Below are 25,460 nucleotides of genomic sequence, written 5' to 3' on the forward strand. Positions count from 1 at the left end.
CCCGAGGGTGGGTGGTCTTGGGGACCCTGACACACCGGCTTTTTCAAGAAGCCTTGCAGTGAAAGCAGCAAAGAGAGACCAAGAGTTGAAGGAGGGTGTTGGCATTTTGTTTGAGATACAAGGGCATATTCACAAGCCTGTTGGGATGATGAAACAGACAAGGCGAAGTCGGTGATTCAGGAGAGACGTTCTTGAGAGGGCGAAGGGGTACACAAGGACCCCTAATAAGGGCAGGGACAGATCCCTCCGAGTGGCAGGAGGGCAGTCAGAGAATGTGCAGCTTTGTGGACACCCTTGGGGAGGTGACGATCGCTTGGTTTCGTCAGTGGGCTATGGGGTAAGGCCACCCTTGAGGGGGCAGGGCTCCAGGCGGTCCGAGGAGAGAGGGAGGGCGTGATTTTTTTAGCCATTTTGGCGAGCAAGCCCCTCACACAAGGCAGGTGCTAAGATCGCGGGGCGGGCAGAAACGCCTCTTGGAGATCTCCGGCCACGGGTTTAAAATGAGCGTCAGTGCGGGTCAGAGAGCCCCATGCTTTTCTGCCTCGGGGTTCAGCTGGGCAGGTGCTGGCATGAAGCAGGTGGGCAGAGGGATGACACCGGGGTTGGGCACGGCCTGCTGAGTGGGACAGAGGGAGAGAGGGTGTTTGTAAGTAAATCAGGACAAGAGAGGATAAACAAAGTATCTGCCGGCAGCTTCGTTCTGTTCAGTGGAAAGTAATTAAAAGCATTACTTTCAGGGGCGCCTGGGTGGCTCGGTTGAGCGGCCGACTTCGGCTCAGGTCATGATCTCGCGGTCCGTGAGTTCGAGCCCCGCGTCGGGCTCTGGGCTGACAGCTCAGAGCCTGGAGCCTGCTTCAGATTCTGTGTCTCCCTCCCTCTCTGACCCTCCCCCGTTCATGCTCTGTCTCTCTGTGTCTCAAACATAAAATAAACGTTAAAAAAAATTTTTTTTAAATAAAAAAAAAATTAAAAAAAATAAAAGCATTATTTTCAAACAAATCTGGATTCATTTCGGAGAATGAAGGAAGCACATGAGCTCTGCAGACAAGCCTCAGATACGTTTTTCCTGTTTCAAGTGCTGCTTCCGGCTATATACCCTCCGGTCCTCACGGGGTGAGGTCACTTAGGTGGGAAATCTGGGAAACTTTGGAAAAGTCTGGGAAGGCATGTCCTACTGGAGTGACACCCCCTCCCCCCGACCCGATTGGGCCCTTGGCGTTTCACAGGGGCTGTCTGAGGACGTGGCCCAGCTACGAGCAGTGACAACATTGATGGGGTGGACAGGGAGGGCTGGGGACCAGATCAAGGCCTCCTGGGGGTAGCGTGGGTGCTGGAAGGGGGCGTGGGGGCAGCAGACCCTGACACTAAGAGTCCAGCCTAGAGGCCGAACGAGTCACAGGGATCCAGGTAGACTGTGGAGAAGGGGCAGGCTGAAATACAACCGAGTCCCTCCCTCTCTCCTACCCCATCTCTCTAGGACCCAAGGGAAGCAAGGCTCTGGGGGTCCAGGCAAGTGATTCAGGCAGACTGGGTCTCAGGGAACAAGTCAGGGACCTGGTTCCCAAAACTGGGGCACGAGGTGGGGATGGGATGTCGGGAATGAGGCCAAAGCCCAGTTATCAGAACTGGGACACTTTCCATGTGGGACTTACATCCTTCCTGCATAAATCCTGGGAAACGGGGTGTGTCTGCACCTGGGAGCTGGCAGGACTCTTCGTTTGAGAGGCAAAAGTGGGGTTGGGTGCGGCTGTGGGACATCAACGTACCACCTGCTCTGTCCCGCCCGGCACCCCAGGCTAGCTCACCCTTGGAAGAAAAGCCTCAGAGTAAACATTGTTTATTTTGAACATTCAAATTTACAAAAACAAAAAAGTAACAAAAACCCATGACATAGCTCATACACATACACACACACACACACACACACACACACACACACGGTGCATCTCATGTCACTTTATGTACAAAATTGGGCAAGGAGAAGGGGGCGGTGGGTCACCAGGAGGGTACAATAGTTTCACAGTGTCGGACAGCTGGACGCGCTCACTCACTGCTCAGCCTGGGCCCACACGAGCCCCTTCCCCACCCAGCAGGGGTGAGGTGGGATTTGGGGTGGCAGGCAGCTGTGACAGAGGGGAAGAGAATGATCCCATCTCTGGGAGGGGACCCCTTCTCCAGTCTGCTCAGGGCAAGGTGCTGGGAAATGTAGAGGAGCAGGGACCCAATTTTGGGGGGGGGCGGGGGTAGGGGCCACTGCGTTGTGGGGAGTCAGAAAGCTGAGATCAGGTCTCCAGGGGTCCGGCTGGGTGGCCCCGAGGGGCGCTCACCTTCCCTCATCTGTAAAACGAGGCGTGGGCCTCTTGAAGAATCCTTCCTGCCCAAAGCTGTGGTCCAAGGTCATGCACAATTATGGCAAGGTGATCGGCCCCCTCGGGATGTTGACTGGGGGTACAACGTGCCACAAAGGTGGGGAGATCTGGCAGATAAGAGCTGTGAAGCACCTGGCGCAGGGCTTGGCCCAAGGCAGGAGTTTGAGAAACATCATTTTCCCCCTTCCCTGCCTGGGACACTTGGGAGACTATCCAGCTTCCTCTTCCCTTTCATTTCTCCTGGAAACTCTAGCCAGGAGGGCTGAGGTGGCGGGCACACTTCAGAGGCACATGTTCCCTGAAGGGGCTGAGACCCCTCCCATGGCTTCACCCAAGGGGACCCTGGCCCTGGGGCCAGCCCATCCCGGGCCTCTGCCTCCATCACAAACCCTGTGAGGGTAGTGAATGGGGTCAAGCATCTCTTCAGGCCAAAATCCACCCGGAGCAACGATGCTAAGTGTCACTCCCTACAGAGAGCAGGGGTGCCCGTGCCTTTGCAACCTGTTTGGTTTGAACGCTAGACTCCATCTTCTGCCAGCTGATTGACACTGGGCAAGTTACTTAACCTCTCTGTGCCCCAGTTCCCTCCCTTGTATAACGGGGCCCCAAACCGTTCCAACCTCATAACTGTGTTGGGAGGATAAATGAGATGATGCGAGGTGCTCAGCGCAGCGCCTGACAAGGTTGTAAGGAACACGGGCCCTGGCACCATCGTTAGCCACAGCAGCTCAGGGACGCAACCGAGCGACATTTCTAGCTCCTCCTTCCCCGTCTTCTCGGCTGTGCCCAGGAGCAGCTGAACAAGACCAAAACTGGAGTCCAAACGGCAGGCGTTGGGCAGAGGTGAAGAGCGGTCCATGGATGAAGGAGGGGTGGGGACACCAGGCTTGCATCTTCCTGGAATGGGAATGGTCACCCAGGCCACTCACCGATGGCCCGGACTCACGGTCTGCACCTTGACGCCTCGGGTTTGTTCCTGTTCCCTCCGGAGGGCTGACCAGGGTGACTCAGCACAGGACTGAGGTCAGATGTCTCATTATGACCATGACAAAACATAAAGGACTTGGGAGGACGCCTCTGGGTGGGCTCAGCCATCAAACAAGTTCTGTCACTTTCCTCCTAAGACCCTTTCTTTCCCCCCAGGCCTCCACAAAAGCTGCTTCCTTAAAAACAATAACAGAAACCCAATAAGGCCCAGTGTCCCCGAAATCTGAGTTCTGAATTCCGCTGTCACCCCAGCAACAGCATATGTCATTAAGAGACGCTTGACCCAGCACTTGGGCTGATGTCATTGGCTGTTACCGGGGCAACCTAGGTCTCAGCAGTCTCTGGCAGAAGCGCGCCATCGCTGCTTCTTCTAGGGGGAGCTGGGCTGGAGGTGCCCAACGGTCTATCTGTGCTCTTGAAATGGAAACAAGGGTCTGGGAGGTGGCGGCAACAAGTTTTGGAGAAGCCTCCACAGCAACGGCCCCACAGCCTATAGCTCATGCCTCAGGTTACGTGCTGGCGGGGAGCAGAGACGGGGAACAGAAAGCGGGACAAAAGGCACCTGTACCTGCTCGAGCCCGGTAGCCTGCAGCTGCCCAGACACCTGGTAGGCGACTGGCAGAAGGGACACCTGCCTTTTCAGCTTTCCATTCCTGCCAGAGTGCCTGGCGTTCACACCTGTCCTCCCCCCTACTTCCTGGCGGGGCCGGACGCCAAGATGTTTCTGTGCGTCATCAGGGAAGATGTTCGTGTTGGAAAGCATTCTGACCTCCCAAACGTCCATCCTCTCAGGCGAAGGCTGGACTCGAGGACACTCGTGGACAGGCAGAATGGCATAGGAGGGGAAGAGCCCTGAAGAGGGATTCAGAAGCCCTGGGTTCTAGTCCTGGCTCTGCCCCATTGGGCTCTGTGATCCTGTGCAAGTCATTTGACCTCTCTGAGCTCTTCCCCAGCTATACAAGCAAGAGGTCAGACCAGGTGGCTTTAACTCAGTTTTTACATCCTTCTACTCTCTTGGGGGAATCGGTGAGGACTCAGGGTGAGACACTCTCAAACAGGCAAGGGTGCCAGGCTGGCGGGGCGGGGGGGGGGGGGGGGCGTTGGAATCCAGAAAAGCTGGTTTTTACAATCTGTGCATGAAGTTGGCCTGCCTAGTCCCTTGCCTTTGCCCCTGACTCTCTGGAGCCAGCTGCTGACCCTGACCCATGCCCAGCCCATGATCCCATCTGCTGCCAACTCTCAGAATCTACCCCTGCTACGTCCCCTGGTTGCTAGGCAGCTTCAGGCTGGCCCCACCCTGTCCACGTGGAATCACAGACAATCTCACGTTTGATCTGGAGAGCTCTCAGCAATGACCACAGCAAGGGCCTCAGCTCACAAATGAGGAAGACGAGCCCAGAGAGAGCAGGGACTTACAGAAGGCCACACGGCAGGTCAGCAGCGGGGCTGGCTAGGAACCATGGGTTCCTCCTTCTCATCCAGTGCTCTGCACACCACTCCACCCTTCTCCCCTCTTTGCCTGCTCAGTTCCTTCCTGCCTTCCTTCCCCCAGAGGCTGCAGGGCCATGCAGAAGGGCTAGGTAATGCGACTCTGCCATAGCCTGGGTCCCAGGGCGCAGTGCCTCTGCCTCAAGCTGCTCCTAGGCCAGGCTGAAGTGGCCCAGGTCCTGTCCCGGGCACGGAGGAGGAGAGGGGACCTGCCACTTAGCACACATGTGGGCGAGCACAAGGGGTGACTATGGCCTTTTGGCCTCCTAGGGTCTTGATCCCTCAGGCTGGAGCCGGGAAGGGAATGTCCTGGAAATTGAGGTGGGGGTGGGCCAGGCGTGGAACCAACATTCAAACCACTGCACACAAAGAAACAAGGAAAGAGGAAGAAGAGAGGGTGCGGGAGGCTCCATCAAGATTCCATTGCCCCTTCAGGGGCAACTGGTGGAAAGATGGAGGAGGGGTGAGTCTGAGTCTCCTATGTCTCTGTCATGCCCTTCTAGGCTGAGGGGACAGCTCTAGAGCTTGTTGTGGCCCTGACGGGGATGGGGCCAGGCCTGTTGCATGGGGGACAGGAGCACTGAGATAGCAGGTCCTTCCCGCCGCCCCCCCACCCCCCCAGCCTGGTGGGATGTGCTGTTGAGATCAGCGGAATCAGACATGGCTGATGGGCCAGGGTGGGTGGGGGTAAGAGACAGCTCTAGTCTAATGCCAAGAGAGCGGACAGAGCTGTGGGCACTGTTACCACCTTCCCCCAGGTCCTGGACTCACCCCAGGCTTGACCTGTTGGCTTGAGCTGCTTGTCCCCGTCCAAGTGGGGGTAGGGGACAGCCATAGCAGGGCAGGGCATTCTGGAGGTGTAGGTATAGGTGGGGGAAACAGGAGGCACGGCCAGGAGCAGGGCAGGAGGGGGGGCAGTGTGTGGGTAGGCTGAGGAGGGAATGTGTGCCCCCAAAATAAGGTCCCCAAAATGGCAGGCAAGGGAGGGACCCTGGATGAGGTGGCCCCTCATGCCTTGGCCCTCCCCTTGCAGACATCAAAGGTAGCCTTTTTTGCACCCCCGAAGGCCTCCACCAGCTTGTCTTCCCAGGGAAGGACGTTGCCCAGCAGTGGCCCGGTACAGTTGGCAATGCCCAGGACCTGGGCAGGTGTCAGGGCGTGGTCCCACAGGTTAAACTGAGCGATGTCACCCACGAAGGCCTGAGTGGCGTCAAACCGGCCACCCAGGGCATCCTGGGCCAAGAGAGGAGCAGAGAAAGGAGAGAGACATGGAGTGAGGCAGGGGGAAAGACAGGCAGGCTGACTCAATCAGGGCCCAGGTCCTGCTGAAGCCCCGTCCCCGAAGTTCTAGCCCCGTCCCCAAGTTCCAGCCCTGTCCCCAAGGTTCCAGCCCCTTGGGCAGGTCTCTAGTCTCTCTGGGTCTCAGTTTGCCCACCTGCAGAATGGCTGGGTCAGACTGAGTGATCACTGCTGTGCTCTTAGGGTCCCTCTACCTAACCCCTCCTTCTCAGGGGCCCTGGGTGAGTGAGATATCTTCCTTAGGCTTCATGCCCCCATACCACCCTGGGCCTTACCTGCTCCTGGCCCAGGATGAGGATTCCATGTGGTTTGATGGGGTGCCAGGCAGCCAGGTTCTCACCGGAGCCCTGCAGCTCCCCATCCTGGTAGGCAGACCACAGGCCGTCCCTCGTCGTCCAGGAGATGCAGATGTGGTGCCAGCCATTGTCCTTCAGGCTCAGAGGCAGCTGGGCCACCTGGACATAGGTCCCGCGACCCCGGGTCAGAGGTGCCACAGTCCCAAGGCTGGACCAGTGAGGAGGCGGGGGGACCAGGAGACCCGTGTTCTTCTCTCCAGGGACTGGCCCAAGGCTTGACCCTCCCGCTCCTCCCAGCCCAGCATCTTTCGGACCGCTTTTTCTTCTTTCCCCACAACTCAACCAGGCACTTCTCTCAGATCACAAGGGACTCTTCGGTACTGGTTTTCAGGTGTTTCCAGCTAGTTTATTCACCCTCTTACAGGGTGCGGGGCGGGAGCCACATCTCACCATCTCTGAACACCTCACACAGTGCCACGCAGCTGGGCTCACACTGGCAGTGGCGGAATGAGCCTTGGACTCTGAGGCTGGGCACTGGCACCCAGCCCTGGCTCTCCCAACCAACCTCCCGTGGGACCTTGGGGAGGCTGCTCTTTCCTCCCTGGGCCTCAGGTCTTCATCTGTGAAGTAAGGAGGTCAGGCAAAGGGTGGCAAATGTGTGGCCACCTCTGGCTCCTCCACTCAAGGCAGACATGGCTAATCAATTACGAACCTAGGCTCAGCCTCGGGATCTTTCCTACCACGGGGCTCTGGGAAAGCCGCTGGTGATTGACTCAAATTGGCCCGTGAGATGAAAGGTACTTGCTGCCTGTGGATTTGGGACTCCCGAGGGGCTCTTTCATCACCTAGTTCTGAGATCACACTTGAATACAACACTATCTGAGGCCTGCTTGGGGCCAGGCCTTGTTCTGGACACTGGGGATATGGATCCGGTCTCAGCTATAAATGAGTCTGAGTCTGCACGGGAGGGAAGAGCTTCAGGGCAACATTACAAGACAAAAGACCAGGGGCCATTTGGGAGGTACAGAGGCTGTGAAGGCCCATAGGAAGAGGCAGGTGTGGGAACAGCAGACACGGTATTCAAACACATCTGGAAGGACAATGCATCTGGCCATCCCAGCAAGTTGGGGGCACAGTAGCAGCAAAGGCTAAGAGGCTGGAATCAAAGGAGACTGGAGTAATCCCTGAAGTTGACCCTCAAAAGGACTCTTGAAGTTCCTGGAATAGCGCTGTTCACTGCCCTGTCCAGGGTGCTGAATCCTTTCCACAGAGACCTGAGTGCTGAGCTTGAGCAGGGCCAAGGATGGCAGCCAGGGGGTGTACGAAGGGGACATGGCAGCAGGATCTAGATGTTGTCCAGCTACCCTAGGCTTCTTAAGACCTACTGGGCTACAAGAGAAACTCCTGTCCCCTGGGCCCATCTCCTTCTTCTTCATCCTCCTCCAGGACACCCATGAAAGACACCTCCTGCTGAGCTGGGTTCTGATGGGTGACAACCACTCCTAGCAGATCTATAGGCTGTGGGCTGGTCATGAGTGGGTGTGGTAGGTGGTGCCTACATTTCCAGGGGGGTCTTAAAAGACCACCATGGCTGCAAATCCCAAAGCAATATGGCAGGCGAAGGAGGATATTTGAGGGGAATGAGGGGATAAGACACTCCCTCTTCTGCTCAATCACCGTGCCCCTGCCACACCACTCCCCCATGTCCTTGTCCTGCCCTGCAGATAGGCGCAGGGAGGGCTGTGGGGCTGGGGGTCCAGGCATGGGGCAGATGGGTGGCCCAAGCACAGAACGGTGGAGGGGTTCACGGGGGGTTTCTGCAGCCCCAAACCGTGAATCCTATCAGCACCCCTTCACCAGCTGTGTGGGCCTGTGTGCATTCTTTGCCCTCTCTGAGCCTCAGCTTCTCCATGTGCAAAATGGTAATGATAAGGGTGCCTACCTCCCAGTGCTGTTGGGAGGGTCAAGGGTGATAATGTGAGTAAAGTGCTTATGAGCACTGGGCCTGGAATAATAACAACAGCTCACGTGGCTCAAAGCTTGTTAAATGTTAGGCTTGCTCACACCCCTTTACATGTATGTAAGCCACTCATTTCTCACCACAACCCCACGGTAGAGACTACTGCCAGTCCTCCTTGGCGGATGAGGAAACTGAGGCACGGGGCGTGTAAGTGACCAGTCTAATGTCACACAGAGGGTAAGCAGCAGAACCAGGATTCAAATCCAGCGTTCAGGCCTGACCATGGCCCATTCTACTCTCCCTATGAGGAGGGCGGCAGAGGGGGAGCTGCAGAGGAGGACGGGGGCAAGGAGTCCACCAGCGCTCCCTCCCCAAGTAGGTCCTTGGGCCTCATTGGCTTCTCTCTTTGCCCATGAGAGAGACAGCGCCCTGGGTCAGACATCTGTAGCCATGTTCCTACAGCTGGGTCACTGGGGAAGCCCCACAGGTCTCCTCTGTAAATGGACATGCCATCACTTACAGCTCTCGGATCCAGGCCCCTCTGCAGCCAGCCCCAGGTCTGGCTTGTCTTTGTACTCCTAGAACCCAGCCTGGCACACAGTAGGCATTTCATATGTGCTGAAGCTGCTGAGCAGGAGAACTGAAAGGGCCCGCAGGCTTGGGACCCAGCACAGTGCAGGTGCTCCTGGAAGGGTCACCCGGCCCCCCACTTTCCTCCCATTCTGCCCAGCCTCCACTCACCTTGTCGTTGATCAGCAGTTCCATGGGGTCGTGGCCCGCCTCCAGCAGCACAATCTCATTGGCCTGCCCGGGCACGGAGTAGGAGAAGGGTGTGCCCTGGCCATTGCCACCCGACCTGGACCGCAGCCACATGCAGACGGTGAAGGCGTAGAGCTCGGGCAGCGCCTTCCGCACGCGGGCGTACATGTAGTTGTTGCGGATGGGGATGCTGATCTTGAAGGCATCTGGGGGGCTGTAGGCTGAGGACCCTGAAGGGGGTGGGCAAGGTGGTCATGGTGGGGATCAGTGGCCACTGATGGGGATGGGCAGCGCGGACTACAGAATGAGGGCTACTAGTCCCTGGACATCTGCCATGTACCAGATGCATTTACAGCCTTTTCTACCCTGCCATTGTGTTGACGGGTGTGGTTAAGGTCCAAGGGCTCTGGACCTGAGACGTCCTGAGTTCAAATCCGGACTCCACACTTCCCAGCCACATGACCTTCCACAGTTCAACTTCACCTCTCTCGGCCCTAGTTTGCTCAGTAAAATGGCATAAATAAGATTTCCTCCCTCTCAGGCTTGTGTGAGGGTTGAGTGGGACAAACTATGTAAAGGGCCTGGCCCAGAGTAAATGCTCGACAAATGTTAACTATTCCAATGATCATTGTTTGGACTTCTTTGCCTATTGTTTACATTTTTAAATATTTATTTTAGAGAGAGAGGGAGTGAGCATGAGCAGGGGAGGAGCAGAGAGAGAGAGAGGGAGACAGAGAATCCAAAGCAGGCTCTGTGCCGTCAGCACAGAGCCCAATGCAAGGCTTGAACTCACAGACTGTGAGATCGGGACTTGAGCCAAAGTTGGACGCTTAACCAACTGAGCCACACAGGTACCCCTCTTTGCCTGTTTATTTAACAAGCACTCTACAGTGCCTTCTGCATGGCAGGCACTGTCCTAAGAGCCTTTACATACATGACCTCCTTCATTCTTATGACAGCCCTATGAGGTGGACACTGTTATAATCCTCAGTTTACAGATGAGGCAACCTTGGCACAGAGGGGTTAGGTAATCTTCTCAAGGCCACACAGCTAGTAAGTGGCAAAGCTGGGATCTGAACAGGATCATCCTGGGATTCCTTGATATCCAGGGCAGCACAGAGTTTCAGGGATTCTATGCCTTAAGTATTAGAGGGCTTTCTGCAGGGGCAGACTGGGGAGTCGCCATCTCTATGGGCAGGGGGGTGACACCCACCACACCCACCTCTGGGAGAGGAGTTCCCCTCCTCCAGCTGGTTGTTGAGGGCTGGGGTTAGGGGGTTAGGGCTGGGAATGGTGGACCCAGGTTCCCAGGTTCGGTTGGGGCTTGGGGTGAAGGCTGATGTGATGATGCATCATGGTAAGAGAGGAAGGGGCTCGGTGACGGTCCCTTGAAGCCTGTTTCATAGATGAGGAAGTCGAGTCCCAAGAAGGGACTTGCCCACAGGCATACAGACATCTAGCCTAGTTGCCTCCCTCTTCTCTGCCCGACAGCCGCTGGAGGGGGCATTTCCCCCAATCCCTTAGAAGATGCAGTACAGGGGGGCCAGTGGCAGGACTGAGGAGGGATGAGTTTGCCTTTCTTGTCTCTGTACTCCAGCCGGAAACCCACCAGGCCAAGCCTTGCCTTCAGCTGTGCCCCTGCTATGGCCCCTCCACTCCACAACTGACTCTACCTCTGCCTGCAAGGACTAGCTTGAGGCTCACCTCCTTCAGCCTCTTGGATTTCCTTCTCTGAAACTTCTGTCCCCATCTAAGCCAGTCCCAGATAATTACTCAGGATCCCCCCTAACTTGTCTGTAAGCCTCTTACAGGATGCTCCTCCCAAGGTTTCAAAGATGAAAGTTCCCTGAGACCTCCTGAGTCCTAAATCCCCGTATTTCAGATGAGAAAAACGAGGCCTGCGGAAAGGAAGCAAAATTCAAAAGTCTCAGCGCAAGCCAGTGACAGCTGTGGAGGCCGGAGCCAGGTCCCCTTGATGCTCATACCCGTGGACTACCCATTACCCTGACCCCTGGAAGCGCCAGGCCCAGGTGTTTAACAAGTGACAAAATCTGGATTCACTGAAGGTGCTATTTTGTGGGGTGGCTAAATGCACGGACTTTGGCATGAGACCCACTTTGAGGTTCAGATCCACCATTCACTGGCTCTGTGACGTTGGACAAGTCACTTGACCTCTCTGAGCCTCGGTTTCCTTTTCTGCGAAATGGGGATAATAACACACCATCCCTGTGTGGTTTGTGAAGGTTAACCCAGCTGACATGTCACGTAGTTAGCCCACTCCCAGAACGTAAGTGCCAGAAAACGCTAACCGTTAAAAATAATAATCCTGATGATACTCCCCAATTATTCTCACCCTCTTGGGTTCTGCAGCCTCCTCCCCCGCCATCCCATCTAGCTTTAGCCTCTGGAGAGCATAAAAACGTCTTCGAGTGAATCTGCCACTTTGAGGACCCATCTGAGAACCAAGGCCTCGCCTGCTATGCCCTCTGCGGGGCCCAGGACCCACCGTGCTCCAGTTCGGCTACGCGGTCCTGTAGCGCATCCAGCTCCTTCTCCACTTCCTGCCGCTGCCGGTGGCTGCTGTGACTCAAAGCCATGCGCTCCTTCTCCAGGGTCAGCACCTTGGCCAGCAGCTGGCCCTCCAGTTCATCCATCTTGGAGTGCAGGGCGGTGGGCACCGCGGGCGCAGGGGCTGGGGCGGCTGAGAAGTTCACACGGGCCGGGAGCTCCTGCTGCTTACGGGGCAGAAAAAAAAGGGGGGCATGTGAGGTCACTCGCAGGGAGGAAGGAAAGAGACACGGGGCTCAGAGGTGCCTACCACCCACCCCTGGTGATTGACCCCAGGTGAGCCTCAGCGTCTCCATATGCAAAGTGATGGTGAGCTGACCTCAAGAACATGTCAGTCTATGGTGGTGTCGGGGGGCCGGCAGTGGAGAGCTCTGAAAGCTCCCCTGGGTGGGTCTGATGTTGCCATCGGGGCTGAGAGCCACTGCTGAGCCCTTCTTAACTGAAAGACTGGACACTGATGGGTCTTTAAAGGAATGGATAGTCTTCACTCATTCACTTGGCCAGCTTCTCTAAGACGGTGAGAGGCTCTGCGTGGGCACTGGGCAGATAGATGCAGGGGCACAAACCAGGGGCTTCTGGAAAAGAGCTGCAATGGTGCGCCCATTCCAGAGTAGCATGTGGTTCAAGTCACAGGCTCTGGAGTCGGACAACCCGGGGCCCAAATCCAGCTCAAGAACCAATCTGCTGTGTGACCCTAGGCAAATGCCTCCACCTCTCTGAGCCCCTGTTTCCTCACAAGCAACAGGGGACAAGCATATCTATTTAGAAGGGTTGGGGGATGATTGGGCAGTTAACGCCAATGAACAGAGCCTGGTTATTGCAATTACTGTCTAGGGCAGAGTGTTCTAAGCTGGTCTCTGACACCCGCATCCTGCCTGGGGTGAGGACGAAGTGTTTAGAGTCCCCCTTTTCCTGTCTTAAGACCCCAGGGGGCAGGAGAATTGGGACAGGAGCCAGCAGTGGGGGGGGGGGGCTCTCCTCCCCCTCTCCTGCTGGAGGAAGCCCCTTCTGGGATGGAAGAAGGCAGGCAAGGCCACACGTCCAGACTCTGGGAGGGGGTAGTCTCTGGCAGGCACCGGGAGCATCAGCAGAAAATTAATAATTCAGCGAGCTTCTAGGAGCCAAATTAGACCTTCTCTGTCCCCTTGGCTTCCTCCACATCCCCAGAGGCCCAGGCAGTTCCCGCTCAGTCAGCCCCGGGCCTTGTCCGCAGGCTTAGCCCCAGACCCGAGCTCACTGAGTTCTCACGAATCTGTAAGTGAGCGAGTAAATGGTGAGCGCCTACCGCGGGCAGGGCACGGGGTGCTGGAGGGACAGCTGAGGGTCAAATGGACAACCAAGGTGCCCTGTGCCTCGCAGGGACGGCCCCTCGGCTTGGGGCAAGCACCCCTCCCTGGCCCCCACTGGCCCAGCCCACTTGCTGGGTGAGACTGGGTGGATCCCTTCGCCTCTCTGAGCCTTGTTGTCTGGCCATGTGATGAGGGGGTAAACGTGTCCCCCGCCTCAAAACGCTGGGGGTGGGGGAGGGCGGTGTCTGAGAGAAGCTGCCAGGACCTTACGCTGAGGAGCTGGGGGAGGGGGACTGACGCATGGTTCTGTCACTCCGCCTTGCGAATGGGAGCAGGTGGGCTAACTTCTCTGGGCTCATTTCCCCTCATTTATAAAATAAGGAGTTGGAATGCCCAGCTTGCAGAGCTGTGGTCAGGATTAAATGGCGGTGGGCAGGAGAAGGGCCCAGACCAAGCCACCTTCGTCCCCCACCACGTCCCACATAAGAGGGCACAGCCATCCATCCGTCCGTCCTCTGTGTAGTCGCTTGCTTGGCCGGCCGGGCTGGGCTGCAGGCTGAGGGAGGTGGGCGGGCGAGGGATGAGCAGCTCCAGCGCACCTGACCCCACCCGTTACACGAACCTCCCATGTCCTATCTGGAGGGCTCCTGCTGACTCCCTGGGTGCCTACGAATCCTGACTCTGGGTGACTAAAAACAAAGCCTCAGTTTCCCCTTCTGTAAAATGGGGACAACCAGCCCCAGGACAGATGTAACGATGGCAGAGAGCAGTAACAGGCCCTCGTGGACTATGAGAGCAGAACGCAAACTGTGAGCCTTGGCTATATCGGCCAACGAAGAGCTCACTACCTCCAGAAGCTTCCCTGGACCAATGCCGGGGGGGGAGGGAGGGGGCTCTGGCTGGGTGTTCTGGGCTCCGGCACCCTCTATCCTCAGTTTCCCTCTTTCGACAGTGCCAAGCTTGGCACGAAGGGCACACATCTGAGTGAGACCGCGTGCCAGGCCCATCCTTGGCGCTGCACGCGTATTTACTCCTCAGTCCTCACAGCCGCCCTTTTTGGTTGGTACTCTTACTGCCCCCATTTCACCGATGGGGGAACTGAGGCAGAGGTCCTTCTGAATTTTCTACAGCAGCGGGGCCGGGCAAAGCCGATACCTCTGGCGCTCTCTAGCAAAGCGTCCTCCTCCCGCGGAGGGAGAAGGGGCCGGGCAGGAAGGAACAGGACGTCTAGTGCTATTTACACAGACGCTGCGGTGAGCGGGCGTGCAAGCTGTTCTTTTGTCGGAGCCACCAGCTCTGCCGCCCGGCAGGAAGGCCAGGGAGGAGGTGGGCTCTCCAGATCGTGTGCGGCCCCCTCCCCACCCCAGTGTCTGAATCAGAAGAACACGACTCCCCCCCACTTTCCCCATCTGCTGCGGGCTCAGGCTGTGCCGCGTGGGCTCCCGGCTGATGCCAATCGGGCCCCTGGCCCAGGGTGGGGGGGAGGGATGATGATGCCATCACCCCCCACTCAGGTCCCGAAGAGGCAGGGAAAGGGGGGCTCCGAGCCCACAGGCTGTTGCGCTGGGAGTCTGCGTGGGGTTCGGTGTAAGCGCACAGGCCCTGAGCCAGCGCCGGGGTCCCGGTCCAGCTCAGCGCTAACGGGCTGGGCTCATTAGCGCTCGGCAGGGAGGAGGCGGGCAGAGGAGTTGTCCTCACCGCCGCCGTCACTGCTGTCACTACCGCGTGCCAGGCCCCGCACCAGGGAAGCACCGCGCGAACACTTCACAGCCCTCTCGGCGATCTGGGGAGGTGAGGAGGCCCACTCTACAGATGGAGGAACTGAGACAGTGAGGTGCAAGAACCCCAGCCCAGGCCCTTCTGATTCCAGAAGCTGTTCCCATTCTTCCCTCGCGGTGTGGGTCTCGGGCTGCCAAGTGGGCACGATGCCGGCCGCCCTGCCTGCCAGGGGGGCCAGCGGAAGTGGTTCTAGTGGCCACGAAAAGGCTGGGAGGGTCTGGAAGGCTATGTGAGACCGTGGCGGGGGGGGGGGGGCGGCAGCCTCACAGAGGGGGCCCGGATGGGAGGGACCTGCCCAGGCCGGGTGGCTCTGAGGCTGGGAGGATGCAGGGAAGACCCCAGCCGCCTTGTCCCCACGTGGGGTCTGTTCCTTTCCTGTGGGGGGCAGAGGGAGGGTGCTGGACCTCAGTGCACAGCTCACCCTCCACCCCCCCGCCCCCCGGACCACGCAGGGCCCGGCTCCAGGGGCCCCCGGGCGGGTGGAAAAGAACCAGCTTCACTCACCTCCCCACCTGACCACCCCCAAGCCTCGTGCGACTCTGCTGGGCTCAGCTCGGTTCCACCAGCCCGGTGACCTTATGTACAGCTGCTGTGCCTCAGTTTTCCCAGCTGAAAGGGGACAGCCATAATACCTCCTAGCATATTAGTGATAATTGAGTTACATAATGCCCTTAGGGTAGAGCTGGCCTACGAAGGGCTCTGCAAGTGTGGATGATATTATTATAATTACTACTTGATTATCGCTTGAAGGGACCCACCCTGCTCCAACCCCGACCATAAATCTGTTTGTTTAACCATTACAGCGAGAGAAGAAGCAAGTCTCAGAACACAGCTACACACCGTTTATACAAAGTTGCAAAGATTCCAAACCGGATCATGGATTTGTAAAAGCAGGAAGAAACACAGGGGGCGAGAAGGATACAAGTTCGGGACAGAGGTGACCCTCTCTCGGGGGTGGGCGGTCTGGGGCTGGGAGTTGGGAGGCTCTCCCGGGCGCGAGCTGGCTGTAAATGTTTTGGTCCTTCTTGAGCCTGGATCCCTGCCTGGTCGGTGTTCTTCACACCTGCGTGTAGGTCTCAGATACTCTGCATTGATTTTCTTTCAAACAAAAACAAAAACGAAGGCAGGAAAGGGGCGCCTGGGTGGCTCGGTCGGTTAAATGCCCAACTCTTGGTTTCGGTTCAGGTCATGATCTCACAGTTCGTGGGTCTGAGCCCCACGTCGGGCTCCACGCTGATGGTGTGGGGCCTACTTGGGATTCTCTCTCTCCCTCTCTCTCTCTGCACCTCCCCTGCTCGCTCGCTCACTCTCTCAAGATAAAAAAAAACAAAACAGGCCAAAGTCCAAAAGCAGTCTTTGAGCGTAGAATCTAACCCTGAATCTTAATGGTAGCCTTGCTTGGCTCCTCTGTCCCTCTCTAGTCCGGGCCACCGTCACCTCGGCTCCTACGCCGGCCCTTCTCCACACCGCAGCCGGGGGCAGCCGCCTAACTGCAAATCCAACCATGTTGCCGAAAATCCTTCAACAGCTCCCTTCCCCCACTGATAAAGTCCCAGCCTCTCTGCGCTCAGCCCTCACTCCCCACCCCTGCAGGCTACACTTCATTCCCACCTAAAGTCACCAACGGCCCCCAGCTCCTTTCTCACCCCAGGGCCTCCGTACATTCTGTTCCTTCTGCTAAGAACACACTTCCTGTTCCCACCCTACCTCCCCCCGCCAAAGCCTGCTCACCCTCCAGATGGCAGCTTTCCCCACACCTGATCTAAGATGCTCCAAAGGGAGAAGAAAGAGGGCTTCTGTGGAGAGACCGAGGGTCTCGATTCACTCAGTCCCTCCCTCACTCATTCGTCCACCCATCCACATACGCTGTGGCGACTCGACGTCACGAGCACAGGCACGACTCACATCAGACGGGCCAGCGTCGTTCCCAGGCTCCCCGCTTACTAGATCTGTGGCCCTGGACAAGCTGCTCAACTCCTTTCCTCAACTCTAAAATGGAGATAATGGGGCGCCTGGGTGGCTCCGTTGGTTAAGCGTCCAGCTTCGGCTCAGGTCATGATCTCGCGGTTCGTGAGTTCAACCCCCGCACCGGGCTCTGTGCTGACAGCTTGGAGCCTGGAGCCCGCTTCGGGTTCTGTGTCTCCCCCTCTCTCTGCCCCTCCCCCGCTCACGTTCTGTCTTCCCTCTCTCAAAAATAAACTTTAAAAAAAATGAAAAAAATAAAATAAAACGGGATAATAATAGTCTCTACCTTCTGGAATATAAGTAACGACAAAATGAAAGAACGTACGTGAAGACTGGCACACGATGAGTGACTGATAAATGGTTATAACCATTATTATTATTTGCGGCTACTGAGGGGCAGCAGAGCACAGTGAGTAGTGACTGTGTGGGGCGGGTGGGGAGGGGGGGCTGGAGCCGGCTGTCGAGAGGGAAATCCCCACTGCGTGACCTGGGCAAGGTCAACCCCTCTGAGCCTCCGTGTCCTCACCTGTGAAATGGGAGCAGTTAAAAGTCCCATGGTGCTTATGGGGACTCAGTTGGAAGGCCCCTAGAAAAGGCTGGCACAGAGGGTGCCCTATGCCCTGCTGCCTCTTCCTGAGTGACAGGTGCAATGGGTCCAGAGGTGGACGAGGCCTGCACCGGGCATGGGCCGTGCTCCCAGCTGGGGCGGGGGGGGGGGGGGGGAGGTAGACTAGGGGGCGTGACAGCACGAGAGCCCTCATGGAGGCACGGGCTCTGCGGGGCGGCAGGGGTCAAGGTGAGTCAGGGCAGGCCTCTCCCAGCAGGCCCTGTGTCTCCAACGTACCCAGAGGCGAAGGGGCAGGAAAGCAGGCCATAGAGGCCGGATTGGTCTTCGGTCCTGGGCTCTGAGGCCTCGGAGTTAAGTGATAGGTCACCCCCAACCCCAGGCTCCCTTGCCTCTCCCTTCAAGTGCTCCCTGTCCACGGCTGCATTGCCACAGAATTCCCTCTTGGGCCCTGCTTGTCCACATACTTCTGGGCCCGGGGCCAAACATCTACTGCAAAGACTGGGGATCCCCCTCCCCCCCTCCCAGCCCATTTTAATAGAAAATCCTGGCTGTGAGCTCAGCTCAGCTTCTGCCGTGCTGTGTGGCCTTCAGTCACTCGGGCTCTCTGGGCCTCAGCTTCCCCTGGAGTCAAATGAGGGGCATGTGGGGGCACATAAGTGTTTCCACCCCGGGCTGGCTGTCTCAGCCCCTGCCGCTAGAGTTCTATGGGGGGGACCGTGCGCCCGAGATTGTCCTCGGGGAACCCCACCACACCGTCACCTGGTGAGGAGCGCCAGCCCCTGCCTGACCTTTTTCCGCCTCCCATAGGCAAGGACTCCACCAAATGGCCAATAAACAGAAGAAAAGGTGCTCAACATCGTGAGTCATCAGAGATACACAAATTAAAACCACAGTAAGTTCACTGCACGCCCACCAGAATGGGGAGGGTTTTAAAAATAACCACACCAAGGCTGGCAAGCTTCACACACAGGTGGGCATGTAAACGCTTACTGCCACTTCGGCAAAGTGTTTGGCATCACCTCCTAAACGCTACGTAAATGTCTCTCCCGGGACCCAGACACCCACTCCTGGGGATGTATCCAGGAGAAATGAGGGCTTATCACCACCAAAAGATGTCACAAGAATGTTCATGGCAGCCTTATTTGTAACACCCGGATGTCCATCCACAGGGGAAGGGGTAAGTAAATGTAGGCGTGTCTATGCACCCAAACACTACACGGCATGAAAAAAAATCACAAGCCACTGTCACCCGCCCCACGATCAAATGTCAGCCATCACGTACAACAGAAACACCAGACATAAAGGGATGCGGCAGTCTGGGGAAGTAGGGACTCCAGGGGTCCCAGAGGAGCCTTCAGGGACACTGGAAATGTCCCGCTCTCGATCTGAGCGGCGCTCTCGTCCACACGTAAGTGTGCACTGAGCTGCACATTTAAGATTTGTGTGTTTTGTAAGTGAGAGACGTGAGCTCTTACGTATCTCGAATAGAAGATATACTTCAAAAGAAAAAAAAAAAATCCCCCAGGTTAGGTGCTGCCTTCTGTTCACGTAGCGCCTGCCGAGCTTGCAACAGCAGGAAGGGCCTCCCCCCCTGGGGCAAGGCCTGCCAGGGACGGGAGGCCACCAGGGCACCGTCCGGCGGGGCAAGCTGGCTCCTCGGAGCGCCGTGCGCGCCCCTGACATCTGACAGGTGGAGAATCTGAGGATCAGAGAGAAGAAGGAATTTTCTAAGGTCACAGCAAACAGGTGGCAGAACCGGGGTTTTTAACACCCGGTGTCTTGCTAGACGAAGGCGTGGCACAGGCAGGAGTAGGGGTTAAGGGCTGTGCAGTGGGAGTGTACCACCTAGAGATGGGGGGGGGGGCAGCCACAGGGAGAGGCGCCATCTGGGGCTGCAGGTGGGCACCGAGGATCCATATCGTCAAACAGAAGGCCAACGGGCAGAACCCCTCTTGCTGTAGCGCGCCAGCCCCCCTCACGGCCAAAAGAGGTAGGGTCAGGGAAGCAGCCCTCACAGAGCAGAAGCCGCCAGAATGGGCAGCAATGTAAAAAAAAAAAAAAAAAAAAAAAAAGCAACAGACTTTAGAAAAGGCACCGATAGATTCCCTAAGGCGCTGTGTTTCTCTGCAGATTTCCCTCCGAAACTGGAGGCCTGGGAGTGGGTGGGTGGGGGCTCGGTGAGGGCCTCGCACACACATGTAACCGCCCTCAACTCTCCCCCCCCCTCCCCGCCACCGCCAATCCCTAAGCAGGAGGCATCCGCCCAAGAACTCCCAACGGAGAGCCCAAAGGGCCGGGCCCAGATCCAGCCTCCCCCCCCCCCTTCCACCCACTTTACAGATTAGAAAACTGAAAAAAAAACAGAGAGGGAAGTAAAGAGCTTAGAGTCACAAGCAAAAAGAACTCCACTTTATGCCACCAGCCGCGCTACCTCGGAGAACATTTCGAGCTGAAAGGTGTTTCGCGAACATCTGGCCCCGCTGTATCATTTCACGGAGCGGAAGCGGAAGCCGGCGCGTGGGGGAGGGGTGGGGGTGGGGGAGGGGTGGGGTGGGGGAGGGGAGGGGTGGGGGCGGGGGTGGGGCGGGTTGTCGGGTTCTGGTTCTTCCACGTCCTTATCTGTAACAGGGGAGCGTGTACAGCCCGTTTCACAGGGCCCAAGACTGAATGAGCCAATCAGTGTTACTTAATACTGTTATTTATTATTAGCAAAACTTCCACGTGAGCCTTCTGCCGGTCCTGCCGGCCGGCAGGACAAGCCTTTGGGGACCGGCCCTCATCCCTCTGGCTCTGGGGGCTCTGACACAGAAACGGTCCGGGGCACCGTCTAGCAAGAGGCCCTGCCCCCCCCACCGGCCTTTCCCACTCTTCCTGAAGGTAGGTGAGGTCTGACCTCTCCAGATGGATCTAGAGAAAATGATGCCCACTAAGGGCTCTGGAACCAGACACTGACAGGCTCCCTTGCTGTGCGCGACCTTGGGCCAACTGCTTAACCACTCTGAACGTTGGTTTCCTCATCCGTACAAGGGGGATGAAATGGTTACCTCCCTTATGGAGATTTGATGAGGATTAAATGAGATAATGCCCAGTGCCCGACACACAGTAGGCGCTCAGCAAGCATGAGCTATAATTGTTATCGAGGCCAGGGTCCCCTGTGACCATTGTCAGGGTGTTCCTTACCCCCATCTTTCCACCCCAAGATGGAGGCAGGCGACCAGCTTGCTAGGCCGGGTTAAGGATGTGGTTTAGTCAAACAAAGAACTGCTGACGGAATCAATCTGAAAGCTTCATTTGCCACATACATTAAATTAATGCAAAAAAAAAAAAAAAAAAGGAACCCTGGAACATGTATGCGTGGCTGCTTGCCATGTAAATGGTTCAACCCTTTTGGAAAGTGGTTCTTGGCCACAGCCATAAAAAATCAATATCCTCTGACCCAGTAATACCTCTCCTGGGAATTCAGCCTAAAGAAATAATTCAACAGACTTCAAAAGAAAAAAAAAAAACCTATCTGCATGAAATTGATCCTGTAATGAGCATCTAGAAGAAAAATAATTAGGGACAACCTACATCTCCAGCAAAGGAGAAGAGATGGTCAGAGCAGTGATGGATGGTGGAGCCAGAGATAGATCCCAGCATATCATGGCCACCATTAAAACGGTAATTACTGGCAACCGGTAATTCTGGAACAATGTCTACATCTGGATAAAGGACCAGAAGGGGATGAAAAAATGGATGAAATGGTGGAATTAAATGCGATTTTTTCCCCCCAAGACACATTTTGACTTTTTTTCCATTAACAGCCACGACCATAACAACAAAAACAAAAACACAGGCAAGAAGAGAAATAATTTCTCCTAGGCTCACAAACAGGGTTCTCACTTGAGGCCTCGAGGAGAGGCTGGGCCAGTGTGACCTTCCCTCCCCTTTGGTAGAGGGCTGGTGGGGTGAGGGGGGGTGGTGATACAGAGACGGGCCAGGTGGGGACGGGCAGGGATGCGCAGAGGGCTGCGGGAGCAGGAATGGGGGTAGGAAAAGGTCAGTGTGCGATCAGGGAGGGCCTCTGGGAGGAGGTGTCCTCAGAGCAGACCCTTGGCTGATGAGTATGGCTACTCTGGGGGTAATCTGGGCAGAGGCAAGGAGGAAATGGGAGATGGGCCAGCTCTGTAATGAGAGCCTGGGAGCAGGCTGAGGGGTTTGCACCATGAGGAAGCCCCATGATGGGCTTAAGGACGATCCTTGGGGCTTAAGGAAGACGGATGGAGGGGTGGGTGTGCCTGGAGTGGGAGACGACTGAGGAGGCTGCTGCAAGAGAGGTGAGGTCGACTGGAAGGAGGGCAGGGCGGGAACTAACCATGGCTTATCAGAGCACACCTGAAAAGCGGGTCGGCGGAGGACCTGAGTCCAGGTTGGGGCACCATGAGGGCAGGGGGCCAGTGTGACGTCCAGAGGGAGGTGCTCAGGAAGCGGTTGGATCTACCGGTCTGGAGCTCCGGAAAGAAACCTGGGCGGGACGAAGCTGGCTGGGGCGCCACAGCGGACTGGGCGTTGGGAGCCTCCGCGTGTGGCTGAGTTCACCCAGGGAAAGTGAGAAGAGAGCCAGGAGGGGTGCGACCGATAAAGGAGGAGGGCCCCGAAACGGGACACAGAAGCAGAGAGGGAGGAAGAGCAGGTAAGAGGTGTCTAGAAGCCAAGGGCCCGGAGATCTTTAGGAGGGAATGATCACTGGGGTCAGATGTTGCAGAGGCGTTCATCAAGGTAAGGACAGAATCGTTCCCATTCAATTGATCGTCTTGGGTGACGGCCCCAGAGCACGTTCAGCGAGCTGTAAGGGGAGAGAGGTGAGTGGCGAGAACACAGACCCTGAGAATCCGGGGGCAAGCTTTTGAGGATATCGGATGAAGAGAGGGGAGGAAGAAGACAGTAGCTAAAGAGAGCACACGGTTCCGCTGAGCTCAGGAGTCTGACCCCACAACTGTCAGGGTCCAGACCCCAGTCTCTCCCAAAGACCCCAGGGAGATTGGCTCTGGGGCTGCCAGGCCCAGAAGGCAGATCTGGTGGGCAAGCAGACCCCCGCCTTCCTGCCTCCAAGTCCACTGCGCTCAGAAAGCAGGAGGGGCGTGTGTAGGGAAGCCAGGGCTCTCCCAACCCGGGAGGCTGGTCTGGTGACAAATCCCAGGCGCCAGGATCCCCACCCCCCCCAACCTCAGCAGGCTAACTGGAGGGGAGCCCACCCTGCCAAATGCACAGGTGCTGGGGGAACAGGTCCAGGGCAAGCCCAGCCCTGCCAGCCCCAGACGTGGGAGGAACCACGGTGCCATCTGGGTGTGGAGGCAGGGGCTGGGGCAGGCAAGAGGAAGTTTATTGAAAACCGAATCTTTTTTTTTTTTTCTTTTTTTGACATTAATAAACTCTTTTTCCTAAAAGGGGGGGGGGTTGTTCCCATTTTGATCTTTGGCTACTTGAAAAATTAGCAATATGATTGCTTAATGATAAAAATAGCCATCACTCAAATTCATGGAGCACATCTCTGCCCGACGCCGTTCTGGGCCGTTCACAAAGATGAACTCACTTCATCTTCCTAACGCCCCGACGAGGCAGGTGACATTACTGTCCCCATTGCACGGGTGGGGAAACTGAGGCTCCCCTTCACAGTTGCGCTTCAGTGTTTCTCTGATTATCTCCCTGCTCTTGGCTCTCGCATCCTAGAAATGCCCCAGAGGTGAAGTAGGAACGGGGGGTGTTGGCCTGGCACACAAGCCTCCTGGGCTCTCCTCCTTCCTGTCACTCACCTTAGGAGGGCCCTGAGCCCCAAGTGTCTCACCAGTAAGATGACAGGGCTGGCTGTGATGGCCTGGCTGCCATGTGACAACCCCCCGGCGGACCCCCACCAGAGGCGGGTGCTGACACCTGCACAGACTCCCTGGAGGGCCACTGGGCCACGGCAATGGCCAACCTTCCACACAGGCATCATTTGGTGCCGCTGGGCCGGAGGTTGATCTGCGAGAGCCATGAGGAGGGGGGAGTCCCTACCTTCCCTTCCTTCCAGCCTCTCCTCCCTCTGCCTTCGTCAGGTGCACCCGGTTGGGGGAAAATACTAAAGGAGCCTTTGGCCTCTTTCTCCCCTCTCTTTCGCAGACTCAGTTTTGTTGCTAACCCCCTTCCCTGCCATCTGGAAATCACGGATGGCTGGGGGGTGGTCAGTGTCTTGCAGCTGTCTGTCCTTCCTAGTCTGCCCAGCTCCCGCTCCGGGGGGGCCCCAAATGGGTTTTCACAGGGAGGTGGGGGGTCTGGAGACTTCAAATGAGAAACCACTGGTGGCAGAATCACACCACAGCCCAGAGCCGACTCCCTTTGTTACATCCCTTGTGTTTGACCTGAGCCAGGGACCGTTGAAAGGGGTGTGTGGAGAAGGAGCCCGCGCAAGAGCCTGTTCTCTGGCCAGTCCCCACCCCAGAGCGGCTGGCTGCCGGCAGTAGAGGCTAGGCCAGCGCTATCTAAGTTCCTGCGGTTGGGCCCGCGGTCTGAGCCCGGGGCGGGGGCGGGGTACGGGGATGGGAAGCCCTGAGGGGCAGCCGGATTTGGCTTATGGGACACTCCCTTCCCTGCTCTTCGGCAGGACAGCAGGTTCCCCAGTCCCCTGGACAGCGCTTCCTATCTCCTGACCACAGGAAGTGAGTGGGACTGGTCCCGCGTTGGGGGGGGGGGGAGGGGGTCTGGAAGAAAGAAACGAAACGGGCATTTAAGGAGGCCCTAGGACGGGCCAAGCATTTTCATATACCTACAGTTTACTAAATCCTCACTACAAGCGGGCACTCACGCCCATTTCGCAGAAGCCCAAACCGAGGCTTACGGCAGAGGGTGCCTGGAGGAAAAAGGGGAGCGGAACGAGCCTTTCCCGCGCGCCCCCTGAGCCTCAGTCACGGCGCCGGCCACGGCCGGCCTCCCCGGGGCGCCCGCGAGCGGCCCCTCCCACCCCCGCCCGCCCGCCCCCGACGGCGCGCGCGGCGCTCACCTCGATGCGGTCCAGGCGGTCCCGGAGGGCTCGCACGGCGTCCTCCAGCTCGAGGATGAGGGCCGGCGAGTCCCAGGGCCCGTCGGCCATGGCGTCGCGGCGGGGCCCGGCGTCCTGGAGGCCGCGCGGCAGGCCGCTCTCGCAGCGGCCCAGCTTGCCGGTGAGCTCGCGGATGGTGTCCTGGTCGGCGCGGATGCGCGCCTCCTGCTGCAGCGCCGTCTGGCGCAGCTGCTCGGCGGTGCTCTGCAGCAGCAGCAGCTCCTCGCGCTCGCCGGCCGCCGCGTCGCCCTGCTCGGTCCCCGACGGGCAGGCGGCCGCCAGCGGCGTGCACAGGAAGCGGCTGAAGAGGGGCGCGGGCGGCAGCGGGTGCGCGCTGGCGGCCGGCGCCCCGGGCAGCGCGGGGGGCCCGGCCGAGCCGCCCGCGCCGTGCAGCGCGCTCAGGCTGCGCTGCGGGCCCGGGGACGCGGCGGCGGCGGCGGCGGCGGCGGCGGCGCTGGCCGAGGCGGCCGAGGCGTTGTCGGCGCCGCCGGGCAGCGCCCGCGCCGGGCTGGCCGCCAGGGGCACGCTGGCGATGATGCAGATGACGGCACCGAGGAACGCCAGCATGCCCGCGGCCAGCAGCACGGCCAGGAACTTCAGCGTGAGGCGGGCGGCGGGGGCGCCCGAGGCCCCCCGGCAGGCGCGGCGGCGGGGTCGGGGCGCGGGGCCCGGGCGCGCGGGGCCGAGCGGGAGCCGGAGCGGGAGCCGGAGCGGGAGCCGGAGCCGGAGCCGGAGCTGTTGCCGCGGCCGCTGCTGCCGCCGCTCTGAGCCCGGGCGGCGCGAGGAGGAGAAGGCGGCGGGCGGCGGGGAGGGGGAGCGGGCGCGGCGGCCCCGCCCCGCCGGCTCCCCCGGGGCCCGGCCGTGGCCCAGCCCCGCACCCGTTCCGTGCCGGGCGCCGAGGCCGGGGCGCCGGCGAGAGCTTTAGCCCGGCCGCCCGCCCGCCCGGCGCCGGGGGCGGCGACGCGATGGCCGCGCGGCGGGACGCCCTGGGGACCACCCCCCCCAGCCCCCCCGCCCCGCTCCGGTGCTCCGGCCCCCTCCCCGAACCCGTGATGCCGACAGCTACCTCGCGGGGAGCT

The 25,460-nt window shown here is 58.3% G+C and overlaps 1 protein-coding gene across 1 annotated transcript; it reads right to left on the reverse strand.

Moving 5' to 3' along the window:
* Positions 1–1,821: 1,821 nt before the first annotated feature.
* NPTXR (neuronal pentraxin receptor) lies at positions 1,822–25,182 on the reverse strand. The gene is made up of 5 exons (XM_045062382.1): positions 24,343–25,182; positions 11,665–11,893; positions 9,141–9,388; positions 6,419–6,598; positions 1,822–6,077 (listed from the first exon to the last, which is right to left on the reverse strand). The coding sequence occupies exons 1-5, from the start codon at positions 24,946–24,948 to the stop codon at positions 5,853–5,855; spliced, it is 1,488 nt and encodes a 495-aa protein (XP_044918317.1). The 5' UTR covers positions 24,949–25,182; the 3' UTR covers positions 1,822–5,852.
* Positions 25,183–25,460: the final 278 nt, after the last annotated feature.

This window comes from Felis catus, chromosome B4 (assembly GCF_018350175.1).
Source record: "Felis catus isolate Fca126 chromosome B4, F.catus_Fca126_mat1.0, whole genome shotgun sequence".
NCBI classification, from domain to species: Eukaryota; Metazoa; Chordata; class Mammalia; order Carnivora; family Felidae; genus Felis; species Felis catus.